This window comes from Zonotrichia albicollis, chromosome 8 (genome assembly GCF_047830755.1).
Source record: "Zonotrichia albicollis isolate bZonAlb1 chromosome 8, bZonAlb1.hap1, whole genome shotgun sequence".
NCBI classification, from domain to species: Eukaryota; Metazoa; Chordata; class Aves; order Passeriformes; family Passerellidae; genus Zonotrichia; species Zonotrichia albicollis.
This window is the reverse complement of record NC_133826.1, coordinates 7,045,013-7,067,896: the sequence shown is the minus strand read 5'-3', so window position 1 is coordinate 7,067,896 and position 22,884 is coordinate 7,045,013. Positions and strand designations below refer to the sequence as shown.

Sequence of the window (22,884 nt, the reverse complement as noted above, 5' to 3'; positions counted from 1 at the left end):
AAAACTTATACTCATTTAAGCCATTTTGTGGGTAGTTTTGTGAGACCATCTGAGTAAACAGCTACCTTTGTTGTCTCAAAGGTGATTTCTGATTATTTTGCTCCCAGAAGCTTCTCAAACTTAAAATTTCTATTATCCACTCACTTTCTTGAAGATGGTGATGGCATATTATTTTCAGTAATTCATTGTAACTTTCTCTACCATGGGTATGCTACAGAAGTTAGAATGCTTATGTTTGATGAGAAGGTTATCTCCATAAGCAATGCTAAGTGTGATACAGAGCTGTAGACTAGCAGGTGAATTGTGGTAAAGATGTCAATTTATTTGTTTTTTTTTCATCTGGTTGGTTTTAAGAGAAATACTGATAGCTTGCAGCAGGCAAACATTTCTTATGATGGAGATAGGACTTAGCTGAACATCATAGTTTCTATTTTGGGGTCTGTCTCGCTTAGACCTGCAAGCTGCAGTATCCATAGAGATGCTGTTGCCAGCAGTTGAGATGTACACATGTTGATTAGTGTTTCCTAATTGCATTTAGCAGTGTGTCTTCATTAACATCCTGTTGAGGACAGAGCCTTAAAACATCTTGGTTGGGTTGTGTGTTTCACTAAGCCATCCATTCCTGCCTAATAGAAGCCTGGCTTTGCATGAAAAATACATGGGCAACATTTTCAGAAGAGCTTATGGCTTAGGAGCTGAAATCCTATTGCAGTGAACTTTAATGAATATTAAATTGCTTAAGGGCTTCTGGAAATTGTAGCTTTTTGTTTCTAGAACTTCAGTAGAAATAACAGCAGTGGGGGGTTGGATGTTCCTAGGCTTCACGGAGAGCCTGCACTGTCCTTGCTTTGCTTTGCCTTCTGGTAAGTAGATGCTTTTAGGTTTCAGTATGGCTCGTAGCACAGGTTTCACTGACTAAACTCTGGGGTTGCAAATGATTCTAGATTATTTTCTTAAAGCGAAAAAAGCATAAAGTGGAATTGTGACAGGTCTACAGCAGCTGAAGACTTGCAGCTGTCTGCTTCTTTCATGAACATGTACGTCCCCGTGGGAATCTGTGCGTCAGTACACAGTGCCACATACATATTCCCAAGTCAGTAATAGAATTCAGTTACAGATTAGCAATATATAACTCAGTAATAGAGTCAGTAAACCAAACAAGTAAGTAGTGATTAGGAAACAAAACTGAGCTAAAAATAAAATTCAGAAAGTAACCAGAAATATAAAAAGACTCTCAATTTCCTTTGCTTTCATTTCAGTGTATTTTTAGGCTGCATGTCCTTTAGACTGAGAATCTGTCTTAAGTGTTGATCTCTTCCATGTTCTTACTGTCTAATATGTAGGCTTTTGAGAGACCCTCTTCAGTATTTCAGTTTTCCTCATGTCCTTAATGTTTTTGGTGATATATCTGTTTTTTTATCACCCTGTTAACACTGATTTCAAACATGGTTTCTGCTAGTCATAGTCTCTTTTTCAAGAGGGACAGTGCAGTCACTGGGAGACCTCTTGCCTTCGTGGTATCTAATATCTGCAGCCCATGGAGAAAGAAGGTGGTTTCATCAAATTTTGGCTTGGAGTGTCAATCAAAGAGCTCTTTTTGCTGAGACTTGATTTTTTTTCTTTTATTCCTTTAGCCTTCATATGCATCTTGAGAGAGCAAGTAGTAGCCTCAGTGAAAAGACAGGAGGGAATAAGAAGCAGTTTGCAATGATGAAATTACTAAAATAAAGCCCTTGTAAAATTTTAGGCAAAGGGTTGCCTGCTATGAATTTGGCAGAAGTAGAAGTGCGATTGAAGAAGAAATAGATGTTCCTTCAGAAGTGAAAGCCTGACCGTGTTGTCTTTATTTCAGTCCAAAAATAGCGCAGCCCTCTGAGCAGAGGCGGCGGGTGACCCCGGAGACGCGGGTGGGCAGGAGCCACTGGTGGCCTGTCCCAGGACAGAAGTAGGACACAGCCCTGCCACCAGCCTCTGTTGCGGTCTGTGGGATCCAAGTGGTTGTAGGGGTTTTTAACCAGAGCTGATTGGGTACCTCATCTAATAGGACACATCCATTTTCCTCTCCTGGTGTTTTCGGTGATGCCTTTCTCCAAAGCTGTGTTCCAGAGTCGTGTTTGAATGCTGCCAAGTCAAGGTTATGTTTTCCTGCCTCTTCCTGTCTGAATTGCATTTAGTGGTAGAAATTATCATATACTCTGGTGAAACCATTCTAAATAAATTAGGGGGTAACTAGCTGGGATTCCAAAAGTCAGTTTGTCTTAATGAAAAGGATGACCCTGATCCAGAGACAGAAGGAAGCTTCTGTGCCCATCACTGATTACACCACTTTCTTCCTTACCATCTCCCAAGTGCTGTTGCTGTGGGCTTCAAAAAGATACTGGGAGAACACGGAAGAATAGAGCCAAACACTTCTAAGGTTTCCAACAGGCATAGGTGCTGATAATCTTTCCAAGAGGCAAAGAAAAAGCTGGAAATAGTTGAAAGTAAAGCTCAGTAGAAGTTCATAAAGCATCTCACATTTTGTGAGCTGAGCTAATACACAACACAGAATTATAACTATATTCTGCTTCTGGACAAACATTGTCCTTAGAAATGTGCCATTTCTGCTTCTCAGAAACTGCTGTGCATGGAGTGCTTGTCTGCACACCTGCTCCCCAGTCCTGTGTGTTTCCTCTGAGCTTTGCAGAGTGCTGAGCTCTGTGAATGATAATTGTAGTTCTCCTCCTCCAATTTCTTACCCCCAGAGTACCTGCAGGAAGAGTAAGAGATTATGCAAAGGATGTGATACGGTGCCTTTGTTCCTATCTTCAGTGTAGTTATTGGATGTGTAGTTCCAAGAGAGTTTTCCCCTACTGCTCAACTAGTAGCTATTGATGTTGAAATAGTTGCAACTTGTTTTGGTGTGTACTTTTTGCTCCCTACTCATTCCCTTTTGTTCTTAAAATCAAATACAAAACTGTAGAGCCCATATGCTTTATGGGAACAGAAGACATCTGAAACTCTCAAAAAACCTGTAGTTTAGTGCATCATTATTATATTGGTTTTCTTTTTGAATAGGTTGTTGGGAGTTGTACCTTATCAGTGGGCCAGGTTTGAGGGCAGGGTGCTGCATTACAGGGCTGCCACAGCTTCCTGTGTAACTTCAGCAGTTTGTTTAGATACTTTCATCTGGTTTGACTTTTATTTCACTTCTGTGAAATCTGGAATAAAAAGTAACAGGTTTTGCCTGCTTTTTGTCACTGTGTTTGTAGAGCAGCAGTCCCTGCCTTACTGCCCATTTGTGCAGCACAACTTGGTGCTGCCGTGGGTTATGTCCTTCAGGCACTGCGGTGATAACAGGTAATATTGCCAGTAAACTTTGCTTTCATTTCACTGCAGACTGGCGACAGAATATTTTGGTTTAGCATATTCATGAAAAAGCTTATTATGGACTGGTTCAGGATAAATTTAGCTATTAAAGAAAATAATTTTCTCCTTTATTTGAACTGAGGCTTGCATCTTAAAATGAATGCATTTGTTGTCTCCATTTGGATCATTTTTGTGCTCTGCACAATTATTGTGGCACCTTAAATGTGAATTTGCTGAAAATGTTTGAACGCCATTTCGACCTGAGTGCAGCTCACTCTGAAAGCAAGTGAAGACGGCTGTATCCGTGCCATGAGAGCCAGAGATTGCCAGTTTTCTGAGCTGAGACTTTCAGCTGTTTCTATATTTAAAATATTAAATGTGACTTTTACTCCAAGGAGGGTAAAGATGTAGCATGTAGAAGTGTGTGTGAGTGGGGAACATGTCAAAATACGGAGGGTTAGATAATGATTTGTTTCTGGGGTATTGGGTTTGCCTCCAGGCAGATAGACTAAAAAGCTTCATTTTCCCCCTTTATTTCATGTTCATGATGTATTTATTAGGTAAATAATAGCAGAGTCTAGTTGTGCAGTACATAAGCTTTAATAAAAATGTAATTGACAGTGAAATTTGACAGTTGTTACAGTTAAGAGAATCTTAACTGTGGAGCTGCACACAGAGCATCATTTGCTGGTCCTGAGGTCACTTTAGAAGAAGCCCACGTGTGGTCCAGGTGCACCTGCTTCTTGCTCTGGCTGCAGTTGTGGTTTTGAACCAAGGAAGGCTTAAAATCACCTTATGTTCCTTTCCTTTAACACTCTGATGGGAAGGTGGCATGATGTGTCCTGAACACTCTGTGATCCAGTGCCTCATTCTGCAAAAAAATGTGCTAAATCCTCATGGAGCAAAGTAGCAGTTTGGTGCATTTTAAACTGGGCTGGGGTTCCTGGGCTGGAGCAGGGCTGAGGGGCCTGGATGTGTTTGTGTGTTTGCTCCATGCCCATGGATCAACCTCCTGGCTTTGGCATGGCTATTCATGGCCATGATGGCGAGGCAGATGGCGAGGCTGTGCATGGGCTGGTCGGGCAGCCCCTGTAAATGGGGATTTTCTCACCTGCAGAAAAGTTCTGGGGGAACAGACTTTAACTGTGCTGACTTCCATTCAAAAGAGCAGATATGCAGGGAGTTAAAGCCTGTTCCTCATTGTATGAGGGAAACCTTTGTGAATCTACATTTATTTTCTTTGAGAGGTTTTGTTTGTTTCTTCTTTTGTCATCGTTTTTCACGAGATGGCTGTGGGACCTCTGCCATGGCACCATTTGTTTTCACTTGTAAAAGCAAACAACTTGCAATGCTAATTAAAGAGCTTTTTTAGATAAAGTAAGAGCTTTGCATTATTTATCTAAACTCTTTTTTATGGGAGAATGTTCTGAGTTTGTTCATTAATGAACACTTAGAAATAATATAAAATTAGACCTCATGAATTCTTCATGAGGTGTAATTTGCCATGATCTTTTTTCTTGGCATTTAGGTGCTGTGAACAGTTCATTATTCATAGCTAACTTTTTTGACTTCTGAGTCCTCAAAATGGATATGTCTGCATGAATTTTCCGGGGTTTAGAATTTTTTTCAGATTTTGATGTTAGGAGGAGATTGCTTCTGGTGTGTTTAGAAATACTTCTCTTTAGTGCCTGTAAATAACAGTTAAGATTTGTGATTTTTTTTTTTTAATACATACAAAATTAGTTTGTTTATTGTGGACTATGGTCAGTAGAGTATACATAATTCAGATAGCAGGAATGGATGTTGACTGTTTGCTGAATGCAAGCTCCTTTTGCTGTACATATGTGAAAGCCTCAGTTCAACACTCAGCCCTTCTTTTAGACTGCTGAGAAGGAATTTTGTAAATATAAAAATTGTATATTTACATTTACCAAGCCATTGGCTATTGCTTATGCATGCAATAGGGAGATAAGGCTGTCTTAGTCTGTGGGTAGTTTTCCAGATGATTCATTAACTGTGCTTTGTAATGGTAGATGGATGTCACACATTTACTGTAATAAGTGAAGATTAGTGTCAGTTACTCCAGCTTGTAATAGTTGGTAATTGTAATAGTTCTGTTTATACATACAGGTATTTTTTGTGTTATTGTTGGAGCTAATATTTTAGCAGGAATAAATTGAAATTAGTTGAATTAATTGAAAAAACAATGGAGATGTGATGGAAGTATTTCTGAAACATTAGTAATGTAGGAGTAGCTCTAATGGGTATTTGTGGCAGATACTCTGTGGGAGAGGTTTATACCAAGCCTTTTGGTAAGCAGTGTTTTGCAAAACACTGGCAAAGCTTCTGTTGTCTTCCCCAAAGCATTTATTTGTGAAATCTGTCAAACTAAAATACCTCATATTTTGCTGATACATTACCATAGTGAGAAAAGTAGCACATCAGGATATGGTCATTTTTTAAAGCAGGAGTCTGATGAAATACATGCACAATTTGAAATATGTAACTTACTAAATCAGTGTTGAAATTCTACCACAGATAGTATTTGTCAGCGTTAGAATATTGGTGGCTAAATGATCAAATGTCTGTTAGCAATAACTGCAGTTTATTCCTCAAAGATGCTATTACCCTATATATGAGTATCATATGACAGTATTGGGAGTTTGGCAAGTTGTTGCCCCCAAAAAATAAAATGCTTCTTTATACCAGTAGCATGTGAATGTCATCACACATGACATTTGCACTGTAATATTTCAGGACCGGTAGTAACTGCTGAAATTGGGTCAGAAAAGGTCTACAAAAAGAGATGTTGCTCAGAGCACAGATATTGCTAGATTTACTTGCTTATGGAGGTTTAAGAGTACCTTCAGGGATAACAGTGTATTTTGTTTTTAAAAAAATTAACATAGGTGTTAAGTCACTCTTGAATTTTCAACATTTGTTTTGCCTATATCCAGATGTAAGCGCTTGATGAGTTAGGCAGACTTAGAGCTTTCTTTGGTATTTTGGTAGAATTTAATTGCAGCCCAATACTTTTCTGTATTTAAGAAAATTTATTACCAGTAATTAAAACACAGAAAGTTAACTGTGTGCCCTAGAAACTGGAGTAGTGATTTTAAAAATACTCACATTGTGATACAGGTATTGAATTAAAAATTTAAATCTTAGTGTTGTGCATAGAGGAAAAAAAACATACAGCAACTGTCATGTTGAAATCTATTTGAATAAATAATATTCCTCTTATGTAATGTGCTGACTGATGTGGAATCAACACCTACTTAATATTAAAGCCAGTGCTTGACAATAAACATCCCAGGGCATGCACACTGAACTCCACCCGGGGTTTGAGCTTCGGGCATGTTGGGGACAGGACCAAATGTCTGGGAAGGAGAGCCAGGGCTTCCCTTTTGGTTACCATTAATAATGTGAGTTTTTACTCATGGCAGGAGTCGGTATGCACACCTAAAGTGTTATTCCTTTGTGCCTGTGAGAGCTTCGAATGCAAGCTCTGCTACAGAACTGCTTTGCACAGAAATCACTCTGTAAATGGAGACTTAAAATCATGTGGTAAAAAAAAAAAAAAATCTGAAGTCCTTTATCAGAAATGCTTTTTATAATTCTTCAACATTTCTCTCTCTCCATTATCTTTTTTTTAATATGTATATAGCAAATGGATTTTCAGTAACCTGTGACTTGGCAATAATTTGAAGGGCAAATAAGTGCCTTGGTTTTCTGTTCTACTATTAAAAAATCAGAAAAACCTAATTGGAGTTGAGAATAACTAGGAAGAAAACCTGGCACCTGGTGCAAAATTGGTTTATGCCAAGACACTTTGAAGTATATGAGGAAATGTACTTGTTCAGGAACAGATTTTTACCAAGCAGCTTAGTCTTAATGTTCTGAATGTGTTAAATGTCTTGGGTTGAATTCTGTTCCTTTGCTTGGTGGGGAAAGTATGAATGCTGAAAATTTAACTAAAAACCTTTTGCAAAATGCCTAAGTAGGACACCAACCAGTTAGGAATTTTGTTTTCTTTCACAGATTTTAAAAAGATCCAGGGTTATTGTCTACCGCGGGGAACTATAGATAGCTTTTGAGTCTGTTGCTAATAATAGATGATGTACCTTCCTCGGTGAGTGGTACTGAAGTCCTGCTTCTGCTGAAACTGAAAGCAGAGGTGTGCTGTCCCTGCTGGCTCCAGGGGGGCAGGATCAGTCCCTAAAACCGCAGCTGATCTTGTGGGGTTTTGCATTGGGAAGAATATGGTCTGGTGATGTAAAGGCGGGCGGGAAGCTGCTGTTAACCATGTCAGCTGCTTCACTCACCCTCTCACTGTGCCTTGGCGTCTGAAGTGGGATTTTCTCCCCCAAATTTCAGCCGGGTGGCTGCGGGTGCAGCCCGTAGGAGCGGGCTGTGCTGAGCGGGAGCGCGGCCGCCTTGGGGTGCGAGCCCCGGCCCCGCCGCGGCTGCTGGCGGAGCTCGGAGCGCGGGGTCGCGGAGGTGCGGAGATCAAAGGATGATCTTCCAGCTGGAATCCCGAGCTAAACAGATTTAGCAGCATCTGAAGCGTTTAAGTAGTACGTGTGAGTAAATACATGGGTGGAATTAGCTTGGAGAAGGGAAGGAAGTATGGCCGATGCCGGGTAGAAGGGGGAATCTTGAAGGAAGAGCGTGTGGGGCTGGCACAGCTTGGCCAAGGATGCCGGCAGTACTTGGTGCCACGTGGCTGGTAAAATTGGCAGGGGGATTCTGGTTTGGATGTGCCCATGTCTTTCAAGAAGTGACTATTTTTGTGCAGTTTATTTTCAAAATGATTCTGCTGTGTGGTTTTAAGGCATCTCTGTTAAGCACAATGTGGCAAGGCTTCTTTTTTATTTAAAAGCTGTTAAACCAAGTAGCTATTCCTGGGCTTGATAATAAAAATAATGGTAATTCAAAACTTATTTCCATTGATAAAAAAGAGGGTTATTTCTTAAATGAGGCAATAAACTAACACTGAAGCATTTCAATTAAAAAAAAAAAAAGACATGGCCAGTATATAACCTATTTAGACTCTGAGCCACCCTCATGCAGTTAATTTTAGAATCAACACCCCTTTTTTGGGGTGTGTGTGTCCCCATCCTCCTGAATTACAGGCCTAATTTGTCACATCCCTGGATTTAAAAAGAAAGCAAATTAAGTCTTGAGTAATTATAATAATTACAGGATCGGCAGAATACCGGGTTCAGAGTGTGTGGTGCCTTAGCCCTCCGTTCTCCCGTGCTTGTCACTGTCCCTGGGTAGTGGAATCTCCTGCCTGGGGCAGCAGTTTGCATCACTGACTCTCTGGTGGAGAGAAGCTGAGCCCATCTGAGGGATGATCTTCGATTCCAGTGAAGCTGCACATCACAAACCTCGCAGCAGGCAGCAAGAGCCACCATTTGTATTGCTTTGATTTATGCAGAATTGAGGCTAAGCTGTCCCTTCCTTTGGCAGCACTGGCGACAGTGAAGATGGGCTAGAACCCGCAGTAGAGGCAAATTATATAGAAAAAGCTCAAAGTACCCAGGTTTTTCTGCTTCCTTTGTCTGCCTGTGCAGTTTTGGGATGAAAACTTGTGTTCTGCAGATAAACATGCAGGCAGCTTTGCTCACGTGATGGGTGACACTGGTGACAATGGGGCTACTGTCCTGCAACACACTTTGTTAAGCTGGATTCTTATTTGTCATTTTTTGGAAAGGTCTGTTTAAGTCTCTTCGGTGAAAATTGGAGATTTGTGTTTCAGGATAGATGTGCTTGTTATAATTGCAGCCTTCACCTGTGCCTGATAAGCCTTTCTTTGATTAAACCTTTTTGATTATAGTAAATATCTGAAGACCTTTGTATCTGTGAAGATTGCAAATCCAGGGCTCTATTATTTAAAGAGATGTCAGTTCGTTAGTGGAAAATATAGGTGCAGAATATAGGTCATCACTGGAACCAGTCAATGGTATGTCTTGGGACACCAAGTTTATTAATTGAAGGCAAGCTGAGTGACGACATGGTGCAGATTGACTGTGCCTGGTTAATGTTGTTGTCATTGCACTCTGTGATACAGTTATTAAATAGGTAAAATATTTTACCTTTTCATATAGAGCCATACACTTACTTCATCTGATTTAATGGAACTATAATTTTAATTATGATTATTACCTTAAATTATAATTAAATTTATGTGGTTTAAATTTACATTTGTGAAAATGGCTGCGTGATGAAAGCAGAAATCAGCTTCGCATTAACAAAAAAAGGTTTTTTTTAACTGCATCTTAGTATATGCTCACAGCCAAAGACTAGCATGACCTACTTTGCAACAATAACAGAGGAATCAAGCCGGGTTTTTTTGTTGAAGTATCTAAATTGGCCATGAATGCTACCTACTCATTCGTTTGTGAGTATCTTTAAAAATAGCTATTGTATCTATGAAACTTAAGGGTGGTTTTTTTCCCCCTTTCTCTTATTTTGCTGTAGATAATTAGCACCATGGAGCCTCAGGTGTCGAATGGCCCTACTTCCAATACAACCAATGGACCCTCCAGCAACAGTAGAAACTGCCCTTCCCCCATGCAGACAGGGGCTGCTACAGATGACAGCAAAACCAACCTCATAGTCAACTATTTACCCCAGAACATGACCCAGGAGGAGTTCAGGAGTCTCTTCGGGAGCATCGGTGAAATCGAATCCTGCAAGCTCGTGAGAGACAAAATCACAGGTAAGCGCTTGGTGTTGTGGGGTTTGCCTGGTAAGGGTCAGCAGAACCTTGGTGCTGCTGTATTGCAAGTGCTAACACAGGCAATGCAGCAGATGCAGTGCTTAACTTCAGGGGCAAGCCTTTTGTTTTCAGGGCTGCACACTGGATCTAGAGCAGCTGAGAAGCCCCTTGTCTCTCAGCCTCTACAGGTCTGGGGGAGAAGTCTGAACATTGCCATGCTGCATGTGTGTAACACACTGTGCAGCTTCCTGCAGGAGAGCTTAGACAGTGGCCTTGCTTTCCTCTTCATTCTCATTTTTATTTAACATGGACTGGTCTGAATGGCTTGTGCCAAATGATGGTTCCTAATTCTGACTCTGCCATATGAGCTTCCTCTCATTAATTTCAGCCTGTTTAAGACCACTCTAAAGTGAGGTGGTTCAGCATGTCCATCACAGCTTATTGACCATGGTGTTCTGGAGCAGCACTGGGCTATACTTAAGACACACTGCTCTGGATTTCATTCAGACAGCTCTAGATAATAGTTAATTAACTCTGGTCCCCAAAAACATTTTAGTTTGCAGGGATCCTTTTAAATATGAAGTAGCACCCGTTGGTAGGTGCCTTCAGAACAGCAGCCTCCCATGGCAGATGCTGCCTCAACAAGGAGAGGTCTGCACTGTCACCAGAGGAGGTGTGGATGGGTGCAGATGCACCTGCCCTGATCCACATCCTTGCTGCTGCAGCCAGGAATCCACTGGTGCACAAGATGGGATGAACAATCAGCTTTTATAGGTTAGTTTTCTAGGTTGTGTGTCTACTCACACCGTAGGTGGGAGCAGCTGAAATTTCACTGCTGTTCAGTGCATCACCAGTGCTGTTATGTTTAGCACAGAGAGCAGCAGCCTTGGGAGGGAAAGGGTTCCAAAAAAGGAGTCAGCTCCCCTCAGAGGCTCTTCTGGCAACTTGGGGGTGTGCTCTGTGGGAAGAGGCACCATGGGAAGATGAGGAATTAAAATGCAAATCTTCATACCTGCTTCTATAACATCCTGGCAGCCATTGCACTGGCAGCATTAGCATGATCTGCTTAGTGCTTTTCAACATGCAATGTTCCTTTTTTGTTTACTTCCCGACACACAGCACTGCTCTGGTTGAACACAAGGCACATAACAAATGGCAGTAGCTGCAGGGCAGCTTGAGTCCTCACAAGTGTAGTCCAGCAGAGCTTTCTTTAGCACGTTGACCATGATGTATCTATTGCAGTAAATCTTCTGATTTGGCCACAGCTCTGGGTGTTCTGACAAGAAGATTGAAAAATGGAATTGACTTTTATTTTCTTTGGGGGTTTTTTCTACAGGCCTTTGTTTTTCTTCTAGGCTGAAAATAATCTGAAGAATTTAACTGCAGGTTAGTTCAGTTATTTCAGGCAGAAGTGAAACCTTCATCTACAGGAGTCTAGGGTGCCTAGCTTGAATTTTGATCTTGTGTTTCACAAGCTTTTACTACTTACTCTATCCCTCAAATTCATGATGACGTTCTTACAATATATTTTCAAGACTTAGGATATTCAGTGTTGTTTTCATAGGATAGGGAATGTCTTTGGACAGAGAACCATTACTTCATCAGCAAGGAACAGTATTCTTTTTGTTTCATTCCATCTCCAGGCTTTTGTCTTTCTGTTTGAAGATATGAGAAATTTGCTATATGATCTTCTGACACATTCTTGGGTAGTTTTTTTTGCCTATGCTTTTTCTTTCTGTACAAGGTGCATAAATCTTTGATCACTAAAATACTTTAAAGGAACCATTCTTTAAAAAAAACTTGTGTAGATGCCTTGAGGACATCACCCCTACGTGTTGTTTTAAGAGGTGATACAAGTACAAAAGAGCCATATTTGCAAAAAAAAAAATTGTGTTCCAAATTATCTGTGCTGTTTTTGAAAACAGAATTTCATCTGCCAAGGTTTTCAGGCCTGTTATCAAGGCATTGTGCAACATTAGTGAATTTCAGGATGCATATTCATTCCTCACATGGAATTCAGAGTTAGTAAATCAAATTCAGTCCTCTGCCAGAAGCAGTTCATGTTTTTAAGGTTCTTAGAACATGGAGAGTAACAAAATGGAAATGCACTGAGGTCATAGCCAGCTCATCTTTCTGGATCATCATGTAAGCATGCTCTTCATTAGGCCCCTGGACTGGTTTTTTGGGAGGGGAGGGATGGAGGTATGCCAGTAGGCTGCAGGAGGAATGACTGGCTTTTCAGGGGTTCTTTGCTTTTTCCTTATTAACAATCAATAGAGGTATTTTTTCGGGCAGTGAAAGATATATTGCAAAAAAACCCCAGTGAACTCTTAGGCTATTGCTTTAGCAGTGAAGATGTGAAACAGTTTAGATTTTGCCTGCTTTTTAGACTTGTCATTGTTTCTGTTGAAAATTTTGTGGCTTTAATAAATCTAAGCTAAGCATGCTCTATTTTGTTATGCCTTTAAAAAATGTGCTGTTCTTTCTGTTAAAAGTCTGGTTTGTCTTCATATATTGTAAGTTTGCTTCCTTCTTGCTGGGCTGAATTATCAGGCAAATCAAAAAAAAGTCAGAATAAAAAGCTGTAGGGAGAGCTTGCTTCAAGAAAAATACAAAAGGTCATAAACCAAATCATGATTAAATAGTTCTCCTGGCAAAACCGTAGTAGAAAATCTCAAATGTATTTCTGAAGCTAGGTAGCATTGAATTGGCTCATGTAAAAGATTCTATTTCCCTTGTCAAGGAGCTGCAAAGTTGGGGTTTTTTTTAGGATAATGTTGAGTCTTCTGAAGTGTTTTTTTCAAGGAGTTAAAAGGTATAGAAAGTCTTTTTAAACATACTGGATCTCTCCAATAAAATTCATAACCTGAACTCTTATTCATTTTAAATTTGGTTAAACAATGACAGGAGTAGACATCTGCTCCAAGTCTTTTTGCAGCCTTAGAACAGTAGTAGGAGTTTTTAATAAAATTGGTTTATGAAGTTGCCCCCTCGCTTTGGGAAGGCACATGTTAAAACAAGCATATTCCTTTACTAAAAAACTATGCTAATTTGGTAGTACACCGCTCTGAGTTGAATAGGAATGACAGCTTCTAAGACAGCCTTTAATTTGGTATTCAAAACCAAAATCGTAAACTTGGGTTTTGTTTGGTAGCTTCTCAGAACAGGCAGGATATACAGTAGCATTTTTTAAAGATGCTAATCACTTGAGAGAGGAGATGGAAGTCAGGCATACATTTTAATTATGGGGGAGGGGTTGCAATAGCAAAAATGGTTGGGGTTTTTTTTTTTCCACTGCAGAGATTTTAAGGGAATGAGACAAGGAAAAACAAGACTGAAGATAGTTGCCTTCATTTGGCAGGGGTGTTTAATAAAAGCAGAACTTGTGGTTGTAAAGTGTGCTTATTAAATTCTTCATTTACACTACCTAATTAATTCTAGCATTTTAAATTAACAGTGAAACTGGTCCCTGCTGTACCATTTCATAGCTACAGCATATTTCGTCCAACAACCCAGTTGTTCAGGTTTAATCAGCTGCGCTCAAAAAATGAGAAGGAACTTGGGTTAAAAAAACCCAGCTAAGTGGCATAAACATTTTAGAACAGCATTAGATGAGAGGAGGTGACTTCAGGGAGGAAACCTATGGCTTCAGATGGATGTGAGAGAGGCTCAGCACTAACCAGAAATGCTAAGCTAGAGAGTGTTGCAGATGCTCTTTATTTCTTATTTTGTCTGAAGAAAACCAGTGACAAATATCTTCATCGCTTGAGGGAGAGGGCTTGAATTCATGGGAATTTTCAGAGAAGAAATGCTGAACTTGTTTTGTCCTGTGTTTGCAAACAAAAGATCCAGTCAGTATAGTGTCCGTCAGATACTGTAAGAGCTGCTGGCCCTCTGAGTTGTCCTTGTTGACATAGATGGTGTGTGGGAGAAGGGGATGTTTGTTACTAATTTTTTTAATTCATTTGGTAGCTTTTTCTTTCCTTTTTTTTTCCTTTTTTGTTTTTTTTGTAATTTACCCAGGAACTTACCTCTTTGAATCTTCAGATGATTGGTATCCAAAAATCTTTGGCTTGCAAATCTTTCGCATCTTCAAATGATCCAGGAACGCTGTAAAGCAGAATACTTATTGATACAAGATTTCTGTGCATCCCTTAAGTTATGGCAGGGTTTGCATAATTCTACTGTGTGGTACAATTTGATGTTCTTTGCATGTATAATCAGGAACTTGGTTGTTCCTCTGCCCAGAATGTAACTCTGTTGGATTTAGGTTTTTTTAATTGTTCTTTTTTTGAATTTTCAATTCCTTTAAGATTATGTACAAAGACCGAAGCCTTTCAATTTAGTTTCAGATATTTGTAATATTACTGATGCGGGTTTAGATGAAAACTGCAGTTCAGAAATAATCATGACATTGTAAGTATAATTTAAATATCAATGACTGACAAGGACAGAAGGAAATACTGACTGCTTTACCTGTAGCCTTTGCTAGAAGTTGTGGATTGTCCACCCCTTACTCCTTGGGATGTTCAAATGTAGAATCCAAGAACCAAAACCTACTAAAATGGCAGAATCAGAAATCATGCGGTGTTATGAGAGTACTGGAAGGTATTTTTCACATGAGAAGTGTGCAGTGCTCATTCCTCTGTGGAAACCAATAAATTGTTGACCTGGGAAGGCTGTTCTGCTCCTTCAATCCAGAAGTTTGTCCACACTGAGTTGGTATTATGTGCCATCTAGAAAAAAATATTTCCAACTTTCCTGTAAAATAAGAATCCCATATTGAAATGCTGCTGCTGTAAAAAGCAAAGACCCAGATTTTATTTAACCAAATGATGGGGAACTAGTGTGTTTCTATCTAGAACATGCTGTTCAGAGCTGCAAGTTTGCAGTTTGCTGAAATTTGGAGCTTAATTAAGCAGCCTTAATTTCAGCATCTGCATTTGGAAAGCAAGGGATGGAGAAGTTCTGTATCCTCAGGAGCAGAAGCCATTAATTGCACACTGGTGATGCCCAGGGAGGCAGGAATGGTCATGTTCTCCAGGAGGGAATTTCTGGGGTCTAATGCAGTAGGAGGAGAACACTGAAGCTTTCCCTGCTAAGCAGACATCACCTAGTATTGGCCCAGTGTTGGCAGCAGCCAAGTTTTATGTATTTAATTGGAGTTTTTGAGGCATGGTAGAGTAGATAACCAGGAGGTCCCAATGGGTCCATCTGGTTTGGAGTCAAAGGAGGACTGCAATCTCATCATAATATAAAGAGACAAAGCAAAAATGGGAAAAATAGCTAAATTTAGTTCTAGGGAACGGCCTTTGGTAAGGCAGTTTGTGACAATACCTAACTGCTGCATGGTAAAGTCTGCAGGTGAAACACTTAAGCTGGAAATTGCAGAGATATTAGTGAAATTGTGCTGCTTTGTCAAGGGGAGAAAAGATTTATTTTTATTTAAGGGAAATAGTTCACAGCTATTTATGCTTAGAAGCTGCAGGTAGAACATGTATTCACTGAAAAATTCACATACAAAGGCTGGTGATGTTTCATCTATCTTTTCTTTAATAATTTTGTAAAATGGTGCACCAAAAGTGGCCTGTGGAAAGAGAAAAAAAAGCTCCATATACAGATTAATATCATTTACAGTGAAAGCCAGCATTAAAGTGCCTGATCTGAGATAACTGGAAATCTAACCTGAGCATAAACTACTTCTGCATTTGATGTCCAGTTCACTGGTTGTGCTTTGGAAGTGCCTTCCATTTTGAGATATTCCTGGTTCCAGCGGTTTTCCCCACGTAAAATACATTAAACAGATAGGATTATAGAATGCAAGGATTATGTTAGATAAGACTTATAAACTCTTTAGAAAGTATGTAAACACTCATGCCTCCTAGCATAAGCCCACCTAATAACAGGGTTTAGGAGAAAAATACCTTGTAGAGGTAGTTTATTCCGTTGTTGACTTGGAAGGGGTTTTTGGTAATTCTCTGTAAAGCAGTGGTAACTAGTCACTGATCTGATCATTTATTTGGCTCAGATCTTGTTGGACTGAGTGTTAGCAGCAATTTCATTGCTCTGGTAGAAGAGAATTAATACAGTCCTTCAGAACAGGAGGGAAAATGATTTCATGCAGTGGTGTTCACCATAAATTGAATATATATTTCTGGCATTTGGCTTGATTGCATTTAAAGGTCATATTTAGTAGTGCCCCTCAAATTGATTGTATAGGGAATCTCTGTAAGAAGCTGTGGAGTTCTTGCATTTGACTTCCTTGAAAGCAAAAGACTTGGTATTTGCTGAAATAAGAAAAATATTTATACAGCAGAGTACTCAGCTAGGGTTCTTTTGTCTGAAAAAATAATACCAAATTAGGTGAATTGCCTTAGGTTTTTTAGAAATGACTGTACATTGGCCCCACTGTACTTATTAGGTAAAGGAGATGTGTATGGAAGTTACTTCTTTATGTTGAATGCATAGACAAATGCAATGAGGAAAGAGTGGTCAGAGCAGTGTTAGTGAAGCTCAAAGTCAAGTGCCCAGAGAAGCACAAGTCTAAGATAATGTAGTTTGGAACTGAAAAGAAAAAATTTTCTGCTCATCAGATGGAGTACAGACTATGCTTTAGTTTTTCGTTTTATGCAGAGAATGAAATATTAAAAGATATGTGGAAAACCAGACATGTTTCAGAGTCTTTTAAATTTGAAATCTAGAATTATTTTTAAAGGACTAAATATATGGCTCTGAATGTTATTAAAGACCTTTGATAAATTGATCTTAATTTCATAGCCTAGTTATTTTTACAGCTTATTTCCTGAAGTATATTCTGTTCTGGAGCAGAGATAAACGTAATTTCCATGTTGCATATCCTATTTTAAGGGCTGCAGATTCAAGACAATCCCCAAATATTGATTATTTTAATGAACATTTGCATTAAGTATCTGAACTCAGCACTGTGGGGGAGGAGATACAGAAATGGTAGCGAATGTCTCAGTGCTGGGTCTCTGAAATGTTTTTTTTTGTGTGGTTTGATGTCTGTGCTGAACACTGAGGAGAATGGTCAAATTAGCATCCATCGTTTTCTTTATCACTTCTCTGCAGTCGCCTGGTGCAGACTCTGTGCCGGCGAACAAAAGAATTTTGATTTTTTGATTATTGGAAAAAAGCAATTGAAATGAGTGTTGGGGCAAATAGGCAGAGAGCAAGCAGGCACATGGCCCTTGTGCTGCAAAAGAGCTTTCTAATTAACTTCACTGGTTTCAATCCTGAGCTGCTTCTGCAGTGTATTAAATGCCTCTAATGCATATTTAGAGTGTTCTACAGTTTTTGCTGCTTGGTTTGAGTAAATACCATCACCATCCTATCAAGCCCAGTGTGGAAGGATTACCAGGGCGATTTTCCTCAACAGCACAAGCATGCCTGCATCTCTGAGCTCACGACCTCCTGATACAAGGTTACTTGTGAGGCTTTCCAGTGTGTCTGCTGACCTCCTGCTCTGAGCCTTTTTTCCATCCCTCTATCGCCTGCGTTGAGGAGAAGCCATCTGCCAGGGGACAGCCAGTGGCATGGCTCAGGTGCAGCCCTCTCTTGGTGGCACTCCACCCTTCACTTTGTGTTCTCTCTCCTTTTTGGATCATTCTGCCCTCTCCTCCAGAAGCCCAGACCCTGTCCTTCAGCACTTTGCACAGCTGCTTCTCTCTAACTTTTTCTTTCCTTTTAGCTGAAGGAGAGAGGGGAAGAAAGGAGTGTGAGTGCCAGGAATGCTCTTGGGAGCCTGTCAGCCTCTAGCAAGGCACTTCCAGCTGAGGCAGGGTCCTGTGGGGCAGCAGCAGACAGTACACCCTGTCAGGGCTCCAAGGCTGGTTTTCCCAGTGTTTCTCCATTCCTGGCTGCTCAAGGAGTTCTGCCCTCCAGCCATACCGGTGAGCTGTACTGTGGCTGTCACCTCTGCCTGCTTCCCCTGTGCTTTTGCTACACAGCTTGTCCAGGAACAGAAGTGACCTGTGTAAAATTAGTCCAAATGCTTTGGAAAGTGATCTGCCTGCTGCTTTCCATCTTCACAAGGCTTATTTTCACCACCACTGCATGAGGAGTTTCTTCTTGACTTTGAGGGTGTTCAGTAAACTCGTGACCGGGGTTGCTTGACCTGCCTGCAGTAGCTCATTCTCTGAATCAGTGAGCCAGGGAGTCCTTGTCCCTTCTGTCTTGCAGAGCTGATCCATCATCAGCTGAGTTCCCCCTAGCAAGCTGTTTGTTTTCTCTTCAGTCAAAAGAGTTTTGCCAAGGTGATCTTCACCTTGGCTTCTGGGAATGGTCAACCTGAGACCTTCAGACCGGGATTGGGATCCGCTGCTCCTAGGAGTGTGAATGTCCTCAGCATTCCTGCCTCTCCTCTGTTTTCTGCTACCTCAGTTCGTGTGCAGTCCCTAAACTGATCAAAGTCATCTTTCAGTTTCCATCCCCTCAGAATACATCCTTCAGATTTTTGCTTTTGGGGTTATTCTGTGACTTGAGGGAAGACCCATTTGCATGATCAAGCCAACCTCTTTCCTATCTGTTTTTCAAATGAGATGCAGTTTGTCAAGGGCCGAGTTCCTTTTGGGATATTTACTCCATGGAGGTCTTGCCTGGGCGTAAATCCTTTTTATCTCCTTTGCTTCCAGAAGGCTTCAGAAATTCAATCTCACTTCTTGGAAACTTAGGCCACCATTTTAAACTGAGTCACCTTTACAGTTAAAACTTCTTACCTTCTAATTTTGCTGTTAAACACAAGGATATATGGAGAGGGTGTTTTCTACACCCTTAACACTGCTCACCATTTCTTTTCTCCTGCATAAAACATGGTTTCTCTTGCTGCCTGAGCTGGGAGCCCAGCAGCCTTTGTGTGCAGCTCACTGGCAGTCCTGTGCTTAGAGTCAGCACAGATAACCATCTCAGGAATCTGGGCTATTGGAAGTTGCTCTGATGCACAGTCTTTGCCAACAAATCTCTGGATTGCATCAGCATTCTCTTCATGTCCTGTGCTTCATTCCTGGAATAGTCACTGATAGGGTACTGCAGCCTCTGACTTTTCAAACTGTTTGTGATACAGCCTGAATTTTGTTTGGGCTCTTCTGGATCTCTCCACATCGATTAAGAAATGTTTTGCTCAGGTACCATGTTTCCCACTACTGTGATGCCACTATCTCGTGGTCACTCTACACTCATTCCTGCAAAATTCTTGTTCTATGGAAAGACAAGAGAGAAAGCAAGCATCATGGCCAGTTCATTTTTCTGGCTTTGCTCACTGGCATTGCTTTGGCTGACTCACTGCTGCATGTTGTTGGATTCCTGAGCAGGATCCATCACTGACTTTGCAGATGTTGCTGCTCGTCCCTGCTAGGAATTTCAGTGCAAGTTACTGACTTGCAGGTGCTGCTGGAGGCAGGATATTGGACCAGGCAGACCTCTGCTCTGACAGTTCTGCTGTTCTTATGACTCTCAGCATCTGTTTCATCAGTGGAATATATCAGCTTGAGGGGCAAAAAAACTGAACACTTATTACTTTTATTCACAAGAGCCTAAACTGCCTTTTTTTTTCCAGTTAGATGATTTTCAAGGGGTGTTGCAAAAGCAGATGGACAAAAAGCTGCGTCATACTCACCTGCAAGCAAACAAATGGCAGCATTGCCAGTGTGATTAATTGTTGCTGTACTAGAGGGACTGCTGTTCCTGCAGTGCAAGCTCTAATCTCCCTGCTGCCCTATTCAGATAATTGTGCTCACACACATTTGGAAGCACCTTAAGTTAGGTATCAACAGGCTCCCTTCCTCTTGCTGCAGAATTCTAGGACCCAAAAAACGAGGCTGCCTCCTCCTTCCCTGGGAAGCTGTTGGCTGGTGGAGGGGGTGTATTGACTTTGCTGGCTGTGAGGATGGTAGGTAGGGCATGAGAAGATAGGACATGTAACAAGAAGTATTCTCCAGCAGTTCCTTTTTTAGACTCCTCTGTTCTCCTACTTGCTGTATCTGTGTCATTTCTATTTACCAGTGCATATCTTTGCCCAGTTCTGTTTCTTTAAACATTTTCCTGTTCTAGAAGCCACTGTGTTAACCAAAAAAAAAAAAAAAAAAAATCCAAAACCCAGCCCCAAACATGAACAGCTTGGGAGCTTGACTGGTAACATATTTTTCCCTTGTGCTTTCTGCTGCATTGGAGTAGCTGCTCTGGTGCCTTCATTTTGGTTGTTGCTAGTATTGAGGCACTCCTTTGCTCCAGGTTAGGTATTTTGCCAAAGTGGAAACAAAAGGAACAAGTTCATTGACCACCTACCTGCTTAATACTGTGAAAAACCTTTTATAATAGTAGTATATCACAGAAATTGTACGGTTTTTAGTGGTGGTTAGCCAACAATGGCAGAAATCTGCCATCTTGAAAAGAGCAGAATTTTTATGCTGGAGAAAATTTACTGAGGAGCATATTCATGCTAATATTCTTCTCAAAAAAATTACCGAGATTAAGTGATAGAACTAAGTAGTATGTGCACACAAAGTCATAATATTTTCTCCTTGAAATGGTGTTCATTACTTTTGTTACCTGCAGGTACCTAAAATGAATGTTTTAAACATTTGAAACCCAACTTAAATTCCTGCTCTTGCTTTAAAATTCTGGGAGGTTCTGCCTTAAAGCTGAAACAAATTTATGGTGAGGCTCCCTGCAGTCTATATATCAATGCATAGCGAAATTTTTACAGGTAGCATGTTTTGGAATATGATGAAGTAGCTTTACCTTTCTCAGCATCTTCCCAGATGCTGTGTAAAGTCATCTACGTAAATCTAACTATTACAGATTAACCTTCTTAGCTGTCAGGTTGCAGCTTTTTTTTATGTTTCTGCTGATCAGATTAAAAATGCTGCAGTCACGAGTTGTGTTGTTAATATTAAATTTTGTATTTCAGTCTGTAATAAATTACTTTCCTCTGTGCATTTGAAAAAGTGGTTAGTAGAGCTCAGAGTTTAATTAGTAGGCTGTTGATGAGACAGAACAGGTATTGAGAGTCGTTCTGAATTACTGTGAAATTTGTTAGTATTGTTATGGCTTTTGTTTTTTGCTGTTTGACAGAGGCTGAGGTACAAAACCTTAAATGTCGCTGAATTAAATCATTTAATGATAAAATTACCAGGGCCTTTTGAGTTTGCAGTCAAACAGGTTTCAGATATTGATGTTGCAGTATAATATTATGTCCTGGTTAATATGCGTGTTTTGCAAAACATGCTCTTGTTTTTTTCCAGTTCTGTGTTCCTCTGCCATTTCCTTTAGACTGGAAGCATTACTGCCACCATTTCTACATGAAATTATTCCAAGTTTGTTGATGTATTGGCTTTTCCAGATCTTGGCTGTGTATTTCCCATGTTCTCTGCTTGCTTCCTTCTTATTGATAAGAATATATTTTTGGCCTTTTTATTAAAATCTCTAGCCTACGAACCAAGATTTTTGTTGAGGCAGGACTCTTTCCTCTCTGCAGTTCTCTGACACTTCATGAAAGTGGAACCTTGGTCTGTGTGCAGGCTCTGTCCTGGTTCTGTCCTTTTGCTTTTTCTCTACCACTCACTGCCATCGCTTTCTAGTGGAACTTCTCATAAACTTTGGCTGTCTGGCATTGCCCTTTTTCATACAAGTCTGATATTTTTGGCACTAAAATGTAAAAGTTTGGTACATTTGCACCAAAACTCTGTACGTGGTATGGTATGGGTTCACTGTACTCTGAACTTACTGTGCCTTTGGTTGAAGCCTAATTATTGAGCAGTGAATAATAATCCCTCTTTCTTTTGGTTTGCCTTCAGCTTCTGCTCCATTGTTCAGTATTAAATTTTTAGTTGCATTCTACTTTCATCTAAATCTCAGAAGTGCCAGTATTGGGGATGATATGCAGGAGGGAAGATACATGTGCTGTAATGAAGCGTGTGCCTCCTTTGTGACCTGCTGGCTCGTGCTCTTGGAGTGCCTTTTCTCTTTGGTTCCAGACAATGATTCTTTCTACCGTTCTGTAATTTCATCTTTTTTTGAGTAACAATATTAAAAGCAGCACTTCTAATATTTCATCTTCAGTCATAGTCTTTACACATTTGAAATATCTGTAGGCTTTTGTATCTCACTTTAGTCAGATTTCATCAAAGGATACCATATTTTAGTGTTTTACCACTGAACACTAAGGTTGTATCTTAAGTCACTCTTGAGCATAAGGTCTTATTTTTAAAATGTCGTGACTGCAGAAATTTGCCTTCAGTTCGTTGCCTTCCTTTTCTCTGGTACATCCATTCCTTGTTGGAGTTGTGGGGTCTTTCCCATTCTTTCTGTACTGCTTGTCCAGTGATGCTGTGTCCTTTCTCCCCAGCGTGACATCCCCTCTTTGGGATGAGGACTGCTTCCCACAGCATCGTGCATGCTTAATATAATGCAGTGACTTCTTTAATTCCTTTTGCAGATTTTTTTTTCCACACTGCTGATAACCATTTTTATGTGCTGCTACATCTTTCAGGGCTTTTTTTCCTGGTTCTATTTGTTTTCACTCACTGAATCTTGTTTTCACTTAGCCTGTTTGTTTCTAATGTCTGCATTCTTGTGTTTAAGTCGTCTCTTCAGCATTGAATTTACTGTTTAGGATAGACAAGTCATGGCTGTTTCTTGTCCATTCATGCCTGTCCCCAGAACACTGGATTTTTATAGTACAGTCCCTGTTCTGTTCTGGGACAAAGCAGGGAGGAGTGCAGCCCTGCTCTTCTTGGAACAGCTGCTAATTCAGAGGCTGTGTGCTCCTTGAAGGAAGGGGGAGGAGAAGATGA

At 40.4% G+C, this 22,884-nt stretch overlaps 1 protein-coding gene across 10 annotated transcripts in view; it reads left to right on the top strand.

Moving 5' to 3' along the window:
• The window catches only part of ELAVL4 (ELAV like RNA binding protein 4), a 61,912-nt gene that overhangs the window by 12,518 nt on the left and 26,510 nt on the right, over positions 1–22,884 (top strand). For all 10 annotated transcript variants that reach the window (XM_074545821.1, XM_074545819.1, XM_005482240.4 and 7 more), the window contains exon 2: positions 9,835–10,075. In XM_074545821.1, the coding sequence (XP_074401922.1) occupies positions 9,835–10,075 (241 nt within the window). The remainder of the gene's footprint in view (positions 1–9,834; positions 10,076–22,884) is intronic.